General features: G+C 47.7%; 7 protein-coding genes across 7 annotated transcripts; 4 read left to right on the top strand and 3 right to left on the bottom strand.

The window, feature by feature from the left end:
* The first annotated feature begins 1250 nt into the window (after positions 1 to 1250).
* On the top strand, positions 1251 to 2800 carry C8Q69DRAFT_306723 (putative oxidoreductase). Its single transcript, XM_028627210.1, has 3 exons — positions 1251 to 1554; positions 1686 to 2384; positions 2455 to 2800. The coding sequence occupies exons 1-3, from the start codon at positions 1503 to 1505 to the stop codon at positions 2634 to 2636; spliced, it is 933 nt and encodes a 310-aa protein (XP_028483500.1). The 5' UTR covers positions 1251 to 1502; the 3' UTR covers positions 2637 to 2800.
* A 164-nt stretch (positions 2801 to 2964) lies between these two features.
* C8Q69DRAFT_404761 (vacuolar protein sorting protein 24) lies at positions 2965 to 3720 on the bottom strand (the record flags this gene model as incomplete). Its single annotated transcript, XM_028628045.1, has 2 exons — positions 2965 to 3606; positions 3673 to 3720. 2 exons carry the CDS (start codon positions 3718 to 3720, stop codon positions 2965 to 2967), a joined length of 690 nt encoding a protein of 229 aa, XP_028483499.1.
* Positions 3721 to 4309: 589 nt separating this feature from the next.
* C8Q69DRAFT_445770 (putative Hsp90 binding co-chaperone) lies at positions 4310 to 5208 on the top strand (the record flags this gene model as incomplete). The annotated part of the gene is made up of 4 exons (XM_028629086.1): positions 4310 to 4337; positions 4506 to 4831; positions 4888 to 5070; positions 5125 to 5208. The coding sequence occupies 4 exons, from the start codon at positions 4310 to 4312 to the stop codon at positions 5206 to 5208; spliced, it is 621 nt and encodes a 206-aa protein (XP_028483498.1).
* A 568-nt stretch (positions 5209 to 5776) lies between these two features.
* Positions 5777 to 7656, bottom strand: C8Q69DRAFT_306676 (rhamnogalacturonase A). The gene is made up of 4 exons (XM_028627209.1): positions 6700 to 7656; positions 6605 to 6643; positions 6345 to 6546; positions 5777 to 6275 (listed from the first exon to the last, which is right to left on the bottom strand). Exons 1-4 carry the CDS (start codon positions 7333 to 7335, stop codon positions 5815 to 5817), a joined length of 1338 nt encoding a protein of 445 aa, XP_028483497.1. The 5' UTR covers positions 7336 to 7656; the 3' UTR covers positions 5777 to 5814.
* Positions 7657 to 7967: 311 nt separating this feature from the next.
* C8Q69DRAFT_471709 (Alpha/beta hydrolase fold-1) lies at positions 7968 to 9143 on the bottom strand. Its single transcript, XM_028630935.1, has 2 exons — positions 8650 to 9143; positions 7968 to 8580 (listed from the first exon to the last, which is right to left on the bottom strand). Exons 1-2 carry the CDS (start codon positions 9064 to 9066, stop codon positions 8218 to 8220), a joined length of 780 nt encoding a protein of 259 aa, XP_028483496.1. The 5' UTR covers positions 9067 to 9143; the 3' UTR covers positions 7968 to 8217.
* Positions 9144 to 10947: 1804 nt separating this feature from the next.
* C8Q69DRAFT_471706 (putative NPP1 domain protein) lies at positions 10948 to 12027 on the top strand. The gene is made up of 2 exons (XM_028630934.1): positions 10948 to 11350; positions 11401 to 12027. Exons 1-2 carry the CDS (start codon positions 11109 to 11111, stop codon positions 11891 to 11893), a joined length of 735 nt encoding a protein of 244 aa, XP_028483495.1. The 5' UTR covers positions 10948 to 11108; the 3' UTR covers positions 11894 to 12027.
* A 604-nt stretch (positions 12028 to 12631) lies between these two features.
* On the top strand, positions 12632 to 15111 carry C8Q69DRAFT_306642 (amino acid permease). The gene is made up of 13 exons (XM_028627208.1): positions 12632 to 12789; positions 12860 to 12940; positions 12993 to 13043; positions 13104 to 13280; positions 13330 to 13518; positions 13574 to 13761; positions 13809 to 13832; positions 13885 to 13912; positions 13963 to 14175; positions 14231 to 14288; positions 14343 to 14474; positions 14541 to 14725; positions 14802 to 15111. Exons 1-13 carry the CDS (start codon positions 12681 to 12683, stop codon positions 14969 to 14971), a joined length of 1605 nt encoding a protein of 534 aa, XP_028483494.1. The 5' UTR covers positions 12632 to 12680; the 3' UTR covers positions 14972 to 15111.
* Positions 15112 to 15660: the final 549 nt, after the last annotated feature.

Genomic DNA, 15660 nt, shown 5'->3' with positions numbered 1-15660 from the left:
AAAGGGTCGAATGTTGCAGCGGAAGGTGGTCGACAAACAGGGAAGAGCGCTAGTCCGCTTCGGGTTGACTGCGCCTTTGACTTGCACCTGCCCGTTTCAGCCTCTTGGGCATCAATGGATGATCATAACAATAACAATACATCCTGTACACGCCACTGCATCGAAACAAAGGCACACCGAGTGATGTCTCGGGCGTCATAGACGGCGAAACCTCCTTTTCCTCAAGGAGCACATATTCGCTTATGCACTAACATGGTGCTGGAGTCTTTACTCAACTAGTTAGCCTATGTTCACTTACTCGAAGGATTCATTGCGTTCCCTCGACTCAACGCATGAATCGCACTTTGAGAGCCTTTGGCCTTTTTGTTTACGTTCATATCATTTGAAGCAAAGATGGTTGAACATTCACCTTCTCTTTCCCGTGTCGTGTCAACCAGAAGAATAGAGACCCAACTGCCAGAACCTTTCAAAGCCCTAGAGCACTTCCAAATCCACATAGAAGGTGAAAACGCCATATTGCGGCTATCCCAAGAAATTTCCCCGCATGTTACAGGGGCCTTCCACAGTCTCGGGAGCATCATGCAGATGTTGAAACTTGGCTATAAAAGTACCAGTGGCGAGATATTGCTCCCGTATTCCTTCCAAGAAGTCCAATCATGATAGAACTATCCAATGATACCATCGGGACCAGAAATTCATGAGACAATTGGACCGTTGCATATTGTCGATCCAACTTAGTAACATATAGAAACTGCGGACGTTTTGTGTTGAAACTCCGAGGATTAACGGAGATTATATTTAGCGTTGAGGCATTCCTTAAACGCAGCACGAGAGAGGAACTATATCCATCTTGATTATAGCGAAGGAAGCAAAGCTAAGATCAACAGAATCTATCGCTTGATATCCGTGACCGGTGTCGATGATACCGGCATGGCGGGTGCCACAAACTCAGGGACCGCATGAGGTCGCAGTAAATGGACCTGATCACCCATGACTTGGGGGCCTAAAAAAGCAAAGCACGACGATGACGATGAAGGAATAGAATTCTACTTTAGACGACTTCTTCAAAATATTAGTATGTTTATCAAATATATCGATCTGGGTCTCACCTATCGCAGGTTTTATGTTGATCTCTTGGCGGTTTATGTATCACTCGCCTCGTATATATGCTCATTCATGCTCCACGCTGAGACTCGACATACAAATGGTAAATAATGATATATTATAGACATACTGCAATATTTCTAAGTGGCAATCTTTCTTGACACATGCAAACCCCTGTAAACTAGACATCGCATTAGTTTTAGTGCTTTCCGTATGTGGCGTGTTGCAGCTCGGGTACACCGTCTCAGACGAGCTAGAGTATATGACCAGAACGTGGCATTCATCCGAGTTAACTGGGGGGACTAATGCTTTTTTCCTCCCTCTTTTTTGAGATTACATTTGATTCTGTCTATCTTCTTAACACTGCCTATATGCTCGACCGCGGATGATAAATCACAATGGAGGACAAGCCCGGCTCAATAGAACTCCACCCAGACTACAAGTATTGCGGTACGCTGTCATATTTTGTTTTCTCGTCGCCATTTAAAAGATCTGTTCGAATTGCCTATCCACGTATCCTGGTCACGCTCCTGCGACCTGTATGTCTTTCCAATGGAGGACTTACTTGCTATGATCTCTAGGAAGGAATTTCACGACGACAATCCATCACGATACATACCCTGCCATTTCCCCACTACTAGCGAACCTTTCAGGACAAACGGTGTTGGTCACTGGAGCTTCAAGAGGGATTGGTGCCACCACCGCCGCCGCATTCGCACGAGCAGGAGCATCACAGATCGTAATCCTAGCACGTGGGAATCTTGATGGTACGGAGAAGCGCATCCTCGACGAGGCCGCTGCTACAGGGAGATACGTGCCGGAAATCTTGAAGCTGCATACTGATATTACAGATGCAAAAGCTGTTGCAGCGGCCGCCAATGAGATTAGGGCTCGATTCGGAAAAGTGAATATACTGGTCAATAATGCTGCGTTCTTGGGGAAAGAAGCCTCTATTACAGAGAGCGACCCTGATGAATGGTGGCGGTCGTGGGAAGTTAATAATAAAGGCACATATCTCGTCACAAGAGAGATCCTGCCCCTTTTGTTTGCGGCTGGTGATGGACAAGATGTCCTCAGACAGGTGGTGAACTTGACGAGCATCAGTGCACACCTCGGTTGGCCTGGCCACTCGAGCTATACGACAACCAAGTTGGCAGTTATACGCTTCACTGAGAGAATATGTGCAGAATATGCAGACAAGGGTGTGATATCAATTGCACTGCACCCTGGGCTCGTGGCCACGGATATGGGGGAAACAGTTCCAGAAAACATGAGACCTTGTAAGTACCAGATGGACGGATCACACAAAACTCTGCAATAACTACAGTTTTAATCATATTTTGCTTTTAGATTTCGGAGATACCCAAGAGCTCAGTTCGGACACCGTCGTATGGCTGACGAAAAAGCCGCGCAGATGGCTTGCTGGTCGCTATGTGGATGCAACATGGGATATGTTGGAACTAGAAGAAAAAAAGAATACGATTGTAGAGAATGATCTCCTGAAGGTTAGAATGAGATTATCTGCCGATTGAGCGGGCTCCAAGCACATTACCGTTTGAGGCGAGCTAGATGAACCAATAAATTAAAAAGAGCCCGTATTTTTGAATATTGCTTGCTGTGCGATTCCAGTCTAAGAACTCATGCGAAATGGAACCCGACTTTGGGGGAAAAAAGATATATGCATAGAGGAGACAGAATACGCTCAGCGCAACGTCGTGAAAAACCCCCCGAAGCCCAGACGAAACAAAAGTATCCAACGATCCTGAACACCCCCAGCAGCATGGCAAGCAACAAGAAGCGCATATGTTCGTTTAATATGAAAGGCAACGAAAAAGTGGAGTCTCAGCCACCAAAACTGTTTCAACTCTTGAGAGCCTCCAGACGGCCCCTCATCTGCTCGAGTGTTGCCTCCTGGTCCTCGAAGCTCTCTTCCACAGCTGGCTCTTCTTCCTCCAGCGGCCTGGTAGCCTGGGCAGGTTCTGCCTTGGCGAGTCTTCCCTGCAGAACTTCTTGCAAGACTTTGTCGACCTCGGCATCTGCTTCTTCCTCCTCGTCCTCCATAAGTTCGTTGGCCGGCATGGCGTCATCAACCATCTCCTCGATGATACCCGCCTTGACCAACTCCATCGACAGCTGTCGCATCGTCCCGGTCAACTCTGGTAGCCGAACCAAAGTGTTCACGTCCTTCATGATGCCTGTTGATTTCTTGAGGCTGCCTTGAATCTTCCGCACGGAAAATGCCTCATTGACTTGCATCTGCACACTCTGCAATTGCGCCCTACTCGTCGTGAGACGTCCATGCTGCTTGCGAATTCTAACAAGCTCACGCGCGAATGTCTTGGCCTCACTGTTGGCCTGCTTCGCTTGCGACGGGTTTCTCTGGGCGCGACGGGACGCATTGAGGATCAACTGACGCGTCTTGCTGTCGAGTTGTTTCAATTGGGAAATATCACGGTCGAGCTGACGGGTATTTGCGCGAATGAGTTGATTACATTTCCTCATCTACCGTTTGAGCTCTTGTCAGCACAGAAGAGCTACGTCGGACTGAGGAGAGAGACATAGACGTACCTGCGCCTGCGGATCAGGACCGAAGAATACAGCTTTGATTGACTCCATGACCGGCGAATAACTGGCGGTTTTTCTCCGTTTGAATTTGGTACAAAGTCTCCCCCAACAGTGGGAATTTCAGATTATGTTAGTAGGCTGTGATAAGGCTTCAAGATACCGGAGACCCGCTCAGCGATGTTGAAAGTTCAAGTTACAAGCGGACCCGGGGGGGCATGGTTGGAATGGGCGGGGCAGCAGACGCCCAAGGCGTCGATGTCGCGGCGTCAAGAGGCAAGCTTGGACGGCGCACGGAGAACAAGGATGGGAGCTGATCGTCTGGAATCCCGACACAGCTCAAGAGGCGATCTAGATGTGCCTGGAGTGCTTGATCGCGATGATAGCGATATCTAGCTCGTCCGGGGAGGGGCGTTGCCTGGCTTAGTCACCCACGGCCAGGCAAACAGGCCAAACAATGAGGCTTCCAGTACTTTCTAGGCAGAGCGGGATCCCTCGCGGCAAAGCAATCGCTCTGGCTCTTCTAGCTTCACGCATCTCGAATCTCGAACGCCAGCTTTTTGGGATCCTCGACTCAAGCAGTTTATACCCTACAATCCGTTAATTAGTTCTGTGTCACCTCTCCTACCTTACCTTCCTCACAATGTCGCAGACAACTGTTACCCCAGAAGGTATGCCCGCAGCACCATAACCCCACACTGGTCTGAGCGTTCTGCATAGGCATCGCAAGAGAGCTTTACAGTCTCGATTAGTTGCGCCTATTGATCGCTGGTCAGAAGGGCCAGGATGGGCTTCGTCTAACGTCGTGAGAGCACCAATGCTGACTTGAACTGCACCAGTGACATGGGCTCAGCGCTCCTCGAGCTCTGATCCTGCCAAGAACTACCTCTACGTCAACATCAACGTCCCCGATGTGCCTAAGACCTCTGCCGATCTCAACATCACCGCAAACAACGTGTCATTCACAGGTACCTCGATTAAGGGCATCAAGTACCATGTGTCGCTTGATCTATATGCCGAGATCGACCCCGAGAACAGCAAGGTGAACCATACCCCGCGCGGGGTCGAGCTGGTGCTGCGCAAGAAGGACCTCAAGGAAGAGTACTGGCCTCGCTTGCTGAAGGAGAGCAAGAAGGTCCACTTCCTCAAGACCGACTTCGACAAGGTATGATCCAGGAAGCTACTGGCCTCTCAGGGATCGAGACATGCTGACGGATTTAGTGGGTCGATGAGGACGAGCAGGATGAGGCTCCTGAAGACGACTACGCCAACAACTTCGGTGGTTTCGGTGAGGACGGTGGTCTCGGTGGTATTGACTTCTCTAAACTCGGCGGCGCTGCCGGCGGCTTCGGTGCTGACGGTGGTTTCGGCGCTGAGGGTGCCGAGGGTGAGGAGGATGGATCGGTATGCAGATCTTTGAAGATGGTTGGCCTAGACTCGTAACTAACTATAGTCTAGGACGACGATATGCCAGAGCTCGAGGGCGACGAGTCTGGTGAGGGAAAGAGCCAGGAGAAGCCAAAGATCGAGGAGGTCGCTTAAATTTCGAAAACTCAAATCGTTAAACGCGCTTGCTCTTGAGCAGGAAATATCCATTCTTTAGAGCCCTCAGAATCGATTGCGTGGTGTGTTTTAGCTACACAGCAGGATTTAGGATGTGGGAGCGGCGAATGGTCTTGATCTGGTTTTTGGCTTTGAAGTGGAAGGCGGCACCACGAGGTTGTCGCTTCTGCAACTTATGACGTGTGATGTTTAAGAGCGATTCTTGAATGGATGAAAGGTTGAAAAGCAGGCGTATTTTCCAGAATTTACTGTAGGGAATTACATTTTCGCGTCTACGCGGTTGATGTTTTGAGCCACTTCTGTTTGGTCGCGCTGATGCGTTGCTTCATTAGTGCAACCTCATTACTGTTATCTTCTGCCATTATTTTGCGTAGATGTCTAGTCATGGTCTCCCATGTCTTGCTGAGACACGTCGCAATCCTCAATATTCAATCAGTGATGTTTGTCTTGGCCAACTTTGGTTCTAGGAGACTCGGAGGATGCCTCCGTGCTGACAACTATTTGCATTGACAAAATCGCACAAACGGTATGTGGATTAGATATAGTAAATATACACCAAAGGACGGAGCCAGGACCATTCCTGCATCATCTTGCAAGCGAGCTGTACGGCGTCACTCCGGGATAGAATGACGTGGGGATCGTTGGGATCGGGATAGAAGCCGTGGTTCCAAAAGCAGTTGTCAAGTCACCCGTCATGGTGGGAGCTGAGTACCCAGACGGAGCGCTGGTGACAGTGGTTGTAGTCACAGCATACGAGGTAGCAGATGAGCTGTCCTCCAGACAGGCACCAGAACCGTATGCGCTCTCGCAGGAGTACCATTGTTCGCTACCGCTTTCGGTCCACATGGCGAAGTCTTTGATGGTGATGTCGGTGCAAGGCACAGCGTCAGGACAGATGACGCGAATCGGACCTCGTTTTGAACCGTCGGCTTCTGTACCTTTCCAGTTGTTGAACGTGATGTTGCTCAGTTGGACTCCGTCGCCCTCTGCCTCTGACTGGCCGCTCCAGTGGCTGTCGATGTTGAGGGAGTAGGCGTTGCCATGGCCTTTGAGTCGGGTTAGTATAAAAAGCTCTTATGTCTGGAGTGGCTGGTTCACGAGATGCTAGTACATACCGATGAAGTTCTCGAATAGAACATTCTCCACGAATCCACTGCCGCCGTTACTCTTGATCATCATCATCTGGTTGGACGACCAGGTGTAGATGTTGCGATAGGTCACGTCAGTGATATTGGTATCTGCTCCCAGGGAACCGATAGCGCAACCACCGCTCCAGTTGCAGTAGATACTCTCGACAAGGATATTCTTTGAAGGACTCTGAATACGAGATTAGCGGACATCTCTACGGAAGCATATGGCGAGAAAGAGGATTTACCTTGACCGTTACACACTCATCCTTGTTAGTAACCATGACCTGGAAGATGTTAGATCATTTGCTATTGGAGCCCTCCCTAGTTCATGACAACATACGTCGTGCACCCAAATGTTGGTACTCCAAACATCAATACCGTCAAGACCTCCCTCATCACCTCCACGGATGGCCATGTTATAAATCTCACCGTCAGAGCAGGTATCAACTGAGAAATGAAACGATGGCGAGTCGACAAGAATGAAATCATGCACAGAGAAGTGTGAGACATCATAGAATCGTAAGAGGCGAGGACCACTGAGCGATCCATTGATATGATATTCGTATCCATTTCCCTGGATCGCACCCTTCGACGTGCTGCTGAAGAGCTCAAAGTCCGACGAGTGTTCAATAAAAATCATGTTTCCACCATCAGTTCCGGTGCGGTATATCTGTCCATCGATCTGAAGCGCCCAGGCACTGCCGCCGCTTAGGGTCACCCATGTGTCCATGGCATATTTTCCGGAGGGGACATAGACCAGGCCACCCGACTTGCAGTCTGCAAAAGCAGAAGCAAGTGGAGCACCTAGATCTGTTGACTGGTCGGCTACCGCGCCGTAGTCAACGACATTGCAGGTCTTCGTGGCTTTCTTCGTGGAGACTGAAGTCAGCGGTCCGACGTCCCCGGATAGCTGGGCTGACGATTGAACAGCCAGAAGGCCCAATGAAATAAAGAGTGTAGGAAGTGATAGCTGCATAATGGGTGGTTGTTTAAGATAAACAAGAAAGAATCGTAGAGTTAGATATCAAAAGAGCGACAACAGGCGGCCCACGTAAGGAAAGTTGGTGATACCGTGCCTGGATGAGAGAAAGCTCCTGCATTGGAAGAAGGCCTGCATTATTATATATTACTAGAACATAAAAGAAGCTCCTCTAACGAGGAGTGCTTGACGGTGAGAGGTGGAGTTTTGTTGGTCTGATCTGTTTCAAGAGGCTCCTGTGTCATTGAATTGAAAAGTCGTTAGTCCCACCAACAGGAGAGATTCCGAACATTCTGTATTGAATATGTAACCGACTATCTACGGAAAAGTCCCGAGCAGTTCTCTGTAGATATAATAATAGTATAGCGCCACAGAACGCGTCATGACCAGATAGGGATCAGGTGCTCTGGTAAAAGAAACAAGCGATCCCTGAATCTTATTCCTCTTGTGGGTATAAAACCGCGAATGTCGATCAACTGCTGCTTCTTGTTGTTCCTAGTGGGTCATAACAACACATTTATTCGTGGAGAAATGTAAACTACATCTACCCTGTGTATAGCAAGCAGCTTTATAGTTGCAGAGGAAGGACAGGCACAAAGATTGTGAACAATGATATGATATCTAATAATTCCATTCAATATGCTGTGGAAGGATATAAAAAATAAAATAAAAATACCGTCGTTGCCCACATATGTCCCCTCTGCCCTGGCAGGAGAAAACCTTACTAGTCTGTACTTGAAACAAGCTATAAGTATGGAGTATATTCCCGGCTCCTTGGCGGTTGGCGTTTATATCGAGTAATCTTATGAGGCGTTCTCTTGTTGAAACTATGAACCGAACACCCTGGGAGAGTTCACTCAACTCTCTACGTAAGAGATCCTATATATGAGATTGACTAGCCAAACCATGCCTTTCAGCGCCGACTTTAGCAGCCAACTCTAACCCCTCAATTATCTTGTTCGGCATACTCAGAAATGGTGAGTGTGACCCTTGGCACCGGAAGAGAATGCAGCCGCGTCCAAGAGTACTGGCGAACTGTTCTTGAAGGGCAATCGGTAAACACATATCCTTTTCGCACAATATATACATACATGCTAAATTGTGCCAAGGCTCGTTTGTGACGGGCTCCATGAGTGCTGAAACGGAAATGTGTTTTAGCTTGGATATCCACTTTTTCTGTTCGTCTGGTGAGAGGTCGTTGTAGAAAACGATTTCTTCATCGGAGGTATAACAGTAGTCTCCCTGTATGTACGGAGTATAGTATGGGTCAGCACTGAGCAAAATCGATGGTACGCAACGCAATAAAACAACCTTTACTTTTATCCATGGAAACCACTTGCCCCCAATCATATCGTAGAGGCTGTTTCCACTTGGTGCAACAAGTGCTGTCATGTAGACCAACATAATCACACCACCAGTCTGTCCTGACTGAGAACGCTGGACGTAGTCTAGTCCTTGAACAGCTCCAGCACCGACTAATCCACCGTAAGAGTGAGCAACCACCACAAGTAGTCTTCCTTCTTCAGCTAACTGTTGCAGGACAGAGCGAACATGGGAGACATCATCAGTCAAGCTTTTGTTGGGAGGCTCAGCACCGACAGAAGGAAGAGCGACCACTTCGGAGTCGAGCTCCTGCTGGGACATGAGCTGCCTGAGAGGATTGAAGACTTCTGGCATATGACAGGCCCCGGGAATAAATACAAATACTAGCTTTTCGTTATGAGCCATGATTATAGTGATTTTGACAACACGAGACTATAGCAGAAATGATGTGAGAGGGAATACGTCACGTCCTTCTTAATTGCTATTCTCGATAAAAGAGAATGATACAGGACTGCTTCATTGCAAAATCTCTCTAATCGGGCCGATTAGAGGCCCGCCATGCACGGGAAAAGGGTGTGGGAAGTACACTTCACTCCAGCGACACGAATCGTTTGCAAATACGAGTGAAAGATAATATGGATATCTTATTGGCAGAAACTAAACACCGTTATGCTAGCAAAGACCAAAATATATGTCCGGTGAAAGCACAGCAGACATGGATTAGATTTTAGAGCCAGATAGTTCCTCAAATAGGGAACACGCACGAACAATTGCCCCGATACCTATCCCTCGCGCAGCTACCAGTATATATACACAAATTTCATAAACAAACGTTACAAAAATCACGGCAAGGAAGATATTTGAAATTATCAAGAAATAGGCTCAAGATAACATCAAAGAAATGGAGATAAGCTTCTTTAGATGGCTGTGTTTTGGCCTCCGAATGATCCCTGCATCAGCAGGCCGCCGGGCTCAAGAAGGAGTAGATACCGACAGTGCTGCATTTCCTGAAGTAAAAGTTAGTGCATGACGTGAATATTAACTACAGCCTCTTCTTGATGCCATTGAATAGCCTCAGAAACTAGAAACTTGCAACCAGACTGAATATGTAATGTGAATTTCACTGTCTGTTTCCTGCTGTAGCATGTCCGGCATCAATATGGTATATATGTTGTTGACCCCGATCAGCATCGTGAAGGTTTATATTGCTACTAATGGCATATGAATACATCTACTGCACTACAGTAGGGATCATCAAAATCTCTATCCTGCTGATGTACTCTCGTATCTTCCCAACTCGGGGGTTCCGCATTGCAGCTTACATACGATGGGCCATCGCAATTTCCTGGGTGATTGCGATTAATTTGTTGTCATCTTTCAATGCGTCCCTATTTAAAAGACCCGGAAACCAACTATACGCGGGCACTGCATCAACTTGAAAGGTTCATTCATAGGTAATGCCTAGGGCATAATTTTTAGCCTCGCGATGAGCAAACTTGTTTCAGATTCGATCATTAGCTTCATCCGCGGGGAAAGAATAATACGTGAACTTCTGAAGGCTCTAAATATAAGTTCCACAATAGGGATGAATTAGTTACCCGTCTCGTTCCTAGCTTCCAAGCTCGGAATGAATCGTCAGGCACGGAGTTCGGGGACTGTTCTATATTTGCTCGGCGTATGAAATAGCAGCACTGGGGTTCACTAAGTTAAGCTCCTTTAGGTTCAGCCCCCGATAAACTATGAGCCAAGGAACTATCAACTGCTACGTTTCAGATCTAACGAGAACATCAGATTCAGGAGAAGCCACCAAAATTTGCACGTGGATTCAAGGAATCCCAGGCATCCTGGCGTGCACATAAATTATTATTTGAGCTATGTCGAACAGACCATCAATAATTGCAAACGTATCCTACCATCTTCCTCTCCGTCTTTTCCCCAATTCACACTGGGTCCGTAGACTCGCAGCTAACAGTGTCTTGAATCTTCTGCAAGAAAGTTCACAGTCAGGGCATTGTTTATGTACAAATAAAAGATCGTTTGAACATCACGTTTTCCCCTGACATTCCTCGGTGGCTGTGCGCCTGACCCCCAGGTTAAGCTTAAGATCCGGACCATAGATATCGGGGACCCATTATTAGATTGTTTTCCCTAGGCCTCCACTTCAGTTCTGTTCCAGTGGGCGAGAGAGCCCGTTAGCCTACTTTTGAGAATGATGGGTCTCGGGTGTTTCCACTATCCTATCCACTTACCCGTCCCAGTTATGACCAGCCATCTTCTGCCAAAGATATTTAACGTCGACATGTCCCAATGGATCCCAGTACAGGTACTGGCTTTCGTCTCTGCATGGGCAAGAGGACAGTGACAAGCCAATTCCTCAAGATCGTCCATTCTATACCTTTAACGTCCGATCCTTGAGGAACAAGTTGCTTCTGATTCAGCCTGTCAGGATGTCTGTCCTTTCTCGTCTTCTTCATGTCTCTCTAGGCCTCCTGGCTGCAACCACATGCAATGCGAGTCCTATCACAGGTCTACAGCGACGTGGAAGCATCGCATCGGATGAGATCGTCGGTTTTGCTCAAACAGTTCCAAGCGGTACAACAGGCGACCTCTATCTAGCCTATCAGCCCCGCCTAAAGGTAGTTAACGGCTGTGTTCCTTTCCCAGCTGTTGACGCTGAGGGAGATACCAAGTAAGTCTTTCATCCTCTTCCGAGTAAAAGGTTTGTCTGACCATTTACAGTGCTGGTCTCTCGCCTACCGGTGATTCCGACGGTGACTGTAGCAGCAGCACCGGTCAGATCTACGTCCGCGGAGCCAATTATGGCGATAGATACGCTCTACTCTACGCCTGGTACTTCCCCAAAGATGAGCCATCTGATGGGCTTGGACATCGTCATGACTGGGAAGGCGCCATTGTCTGGCTTTCAAGCGCGAATTCTACCTCCACGGACAATATCCTGGCTGTATGCCCATCTGCCCATGGGGGCTGGGACTGTTCGACGAACGGATATACGCTTGACGGCACCTCTCCCTTGATCCGGTACTACAGCATCTGGCCGGTAGACCACCAGTGCGGTCTCACTTCAACTGTTGGTGGTACCCAGCCACTTATCGCGTGGGAGTCTCTCCCAACTCTTGCACAGGACGCTCTTTCGGATACTGACTGGGGCTCCGGCAATGTGCCCTTCATCGATGCCAACCTCGATACCAATTTAGGAAAAGCGACTTTCTAGTTATTCAGGGCCAATCTTACATTTCATACCCAGATGCGTTTGAATCAGTGCTATGATTCAGATATCCTTTTGGATACAGACTTAAGATTTTCGTTTGCATAATGGAACCAACATGTGCGCTTGTTGAAGCCGTGCGTATACTACTTAAAGACCCTATGAGCAATAAGCTTTTCGACACCTAATCTTCTATACATGCTTTACAATATTTAGGCAAAGAGGTTCCTAAGATGGCCAGCTATCTTGGCGTGTGTTCCGACGGCTTGGAGGACTTAAGGGCCAGTAATGCTGAGACCACATAAGGACGAGCCAGTCCTAGATAACTTCTGCCCATTGCTTTGTGTCAAAAACAGAAGGTCAAAACGGTGGCTTGTATCTAACTGGCACTAACAGCGTCCGCAGTAACTCTACACAACTCTCCGCCCGCTTTGATTCATCTCACTGCGGGGGAGCGTAGCCCGGGCTGGTTAGCCACCTGCCAAATAAATCTCAGGTGCTAACATTTCTACCCGTCTGATGATAAGGTAGCACCGAGCTAATACTGCTCAGCACTCTATTATATTGTCTCATTCGTGCGAATTTAATAATTCCTTCTGATACGGCTTAACGATCGACACTTCCACTCAATGGTCCGAGGTGGCTGATAAGCATTATCCCGATAAGAGAGGCGGAGTGCTTCCGCCACAATGGCGGGCAGGTCCCGACAGGAATCTGATCGCACGAGTCTTTACTTGAATACTTACTTTCAAAATGCATTGAGTGTGCTGCCTTGAACACCTAGGTACTCACCATGGGTGCCGACGAGGTTACTTTTGCACCATTGGCTGTTGCGGCCGCTGGCGACGATAAAGGCGTCATCAAAGTTCAAGATGCGGATGAATTGCGCTTAGCACAGATGGGTAGGTGATTTCTCAATGTTTCAGGACACAGGACACTTGAATGTGAGGCTTCTAACATACCTTGAGATAGGCCACAAACAGGAGTTGGCGCGACATTTCTCTGTGTTCAGTCTCATCGGTCTCGCTTCGACGTGTACCATCTCGTGGACGGGTATGTTTGGCAGTATACCCTGCATTAGAATAGTTGACTGAATAATATACAGGCCTTGGACTCGGTCTTATTACAGCGATCAACGCGGGTGGCCCAGGTGCACGTAAGGCTCAGTAGCAACCCAGGTTTACTCTGCAGTTCATACTGACAAAACCAATTGCAGTAATCTATGGATTCATTCTTGTCGCGATCCTCCAGTCCTTTCTCGGCGCATCGCTGGCGGAGTTTGTCTCAGCATACCCGGTTGAAGGAGGGATGTACCATTGGATAGCCGCAATCGCACCAAAGAAATATAACTTTTTCCTAAGCTTTGCCACAGGCTGGAGTACCGTGTTCGGATGTGAGTTTTCTGTGATTGTCGACTCTTGTCGCATGTCTAACAGCAGTAGGGATCTTTACCACAGCATCTACTAACCTACTATATGCCACAAATTTTATGGCTTTGATAGCTCTATATAAGGATGGTCTAGTCATTCAGCCATGGATGACATTTGTTGTCTACCAAGGCCTCAATCTAATCACTTCAGGCATAGTGATGTTCGGAAATCGATTGATACCTGCGATCAACAAGTTTTCCTGTAAGCCTATGTTTACCTTTGCATACGGATATTGATACTAATGCAGGGATATCAGTGGCTTATCTTCAGATTGCTTGGTTTGTCATTATGGTCACAGTAGCTGCCAAAGCACCAGCACATAACGATTCGAAGTTCGTCTTCAAGACATGGATCAACAATACGGGCTGGGAAAACAACGTCATGTGCTTCATTACCGGCCTGGTTAACCCTCTGTATTCCTTGGGTGGTCTGGATGGAATTACTGTGAGTCTTTCGAAAGCACTGCTGGATATTTACTGACCAGAACCCAGCATATTACCGAAGAGATGCCTAATGTAAGTGGAACGATGGAGATCAAGCAATATCGTGCTAAATAGATAATTCTAGCCAGGAAGAAACGCACCACTTGCGCTTGGTCAGTATGTCTCTTCCAAGCCATTACCTAGCTAATACCGTTTTCTGCAGCATGTACACTTATAATTGCGTTCGTCACGGGTCTCACATACATGCTCAGTCTCATGTTCTCCGTCCAGGACTACACTACACTAGCTGACTCCCCGACCGGTCTTCCTCTGGCTGAGATCTTTCGCCAGACAACTCAAAGCCGAGGAGGCGCTTTTGGCCTGACTTTTATGCTTTGGATTGCCCTCGGTCCGTGTACGATCGGGTCGCAGCTGAGTAAGTCTCCCCTTGCCAGGCAGTTATCAGTGGACTTTCTGACTATCTTCTGCAGGCACTGGCCGAATTTTCTGGGCCTTTGCTCGAGACGATGGTCTCCCGCTATCAAATATGTAAGCCACCTACATGAGTCACTGAAGTCCTATGCATGCTAAATAACTCTCTAGCTGGTCTAAAGTCAACCGTAGACTAGGGGCTCCGTTCAATGCCCAACTCTGCGTGACTGTAATCATAGCCTTACTTGGCTGCATTTATCTCGGCTCTAGTACAGCCTTCAACGCGATGATGAGTTCGGCAGTGTAAGCATCCCCCGCCTTGGACAAAGAGACTGAATGGATTACTTATTGAATTAAAACGTGTAACAGCACAATCAACAACATCGCGTACCTCGTCCCCATATTAACGAACCTTCTACAAAGACGCAAGCGAATGCACCGCGGTCCTTTCTTCATGGGAAACCTGCCCGGAATGTTCGCCAACAGTGTGACAGTTGCTTGGCTAATCTTCGCAATTGTCTTTTTCTCCTTTCCATATTACATGCCTGTAACAGGTACGTGTGAACTACGAATTTATCGCACCTATGGATCTGGAGGCATATAGCTAATGCAAGAAATTAATCCATGTAGCCTCCAACATGAATTACACTTGCGCCTGTGTCGGGGGCTTTATGATCATTGAGCTGTTCTGGTGGCTTGTTGCTGGCAAGCGGTATACTCGAAGTATGCGAAAAGTCCGGGAAGAGGAAGGGCCCCAGACTGCCGTCATTGTCTCTGAAGGTGTAGAAAAGGATCTATAAGTAAATAGGGTTTGTGATCAAATCAGTTAGTCGATTATCGGGGCAATCCCTATACTTTTTTGAGGTGTCACAGATATGATCGTTGATGTTTTAGAAGATACACTTTGTGGAAGGAACTATACTAGTCTACATAAAGAGGCCCAGAAGTAGTTACGTAGAAATAATGGATGTCAATATCCGATACAGTAGTGTGTGTTGCTGATCTCCTGCGTGAGGGGTGGTAGTAAGGGGGCATACGAGGCCTGGCACATTCCGATTCTTCAACAGTCAGACATATATAGCGAGATCCTGCCTGTCTATACTCGCTTCAAAAAACTTTGAATTAATATTCAGGGACACCTGCGCTTATACATACCATGCGCGGTAACGGTTTGTATAGCCGATCGCTTAGGACCAAGTTCCTTGCGCCGGGGTTGGCCATGAGCTCAACCCCACGAAGGGGCATCATAATAACAACATTCCTAAACCTGAAATAAATATTATCCCTATCAACCATACACAACCACAATAGACTCGTTCCCACCTATACTCAAACTATTAATACTTATAACGCAGCGGGTCACACTACTTGCAAGGTCTCGGTTCTAGCTGCCATCTTCCAAGCCCAGGGGCGGGACACTTATTTACATAGAATCACTGAAACATGGAAGACATGCAACGTTGTACCTGCGATCCTCTGAGTTAACTAT

The sequence above is a fragment of the Paecilomyces variotii genome (assembly GCF_004022145.1).
Source record: "Paecilomyces variotii strain CBS 101075 chromosome Unknown C8Q69scaffold_8, whole genome shotgun sequence".
Classification (NCBI taxonomy): Eukaryota; Fungi; Ascomycota; class Eurotiomycetes; order Eurotiales; family Thermoascaceae; genus Paecilomyces; species Paecilomyces variotii.
Note: the sequence above shows the minus strand (reverse complement) of the source record. Positions and strands in the feature narration are given on the sequence as shown.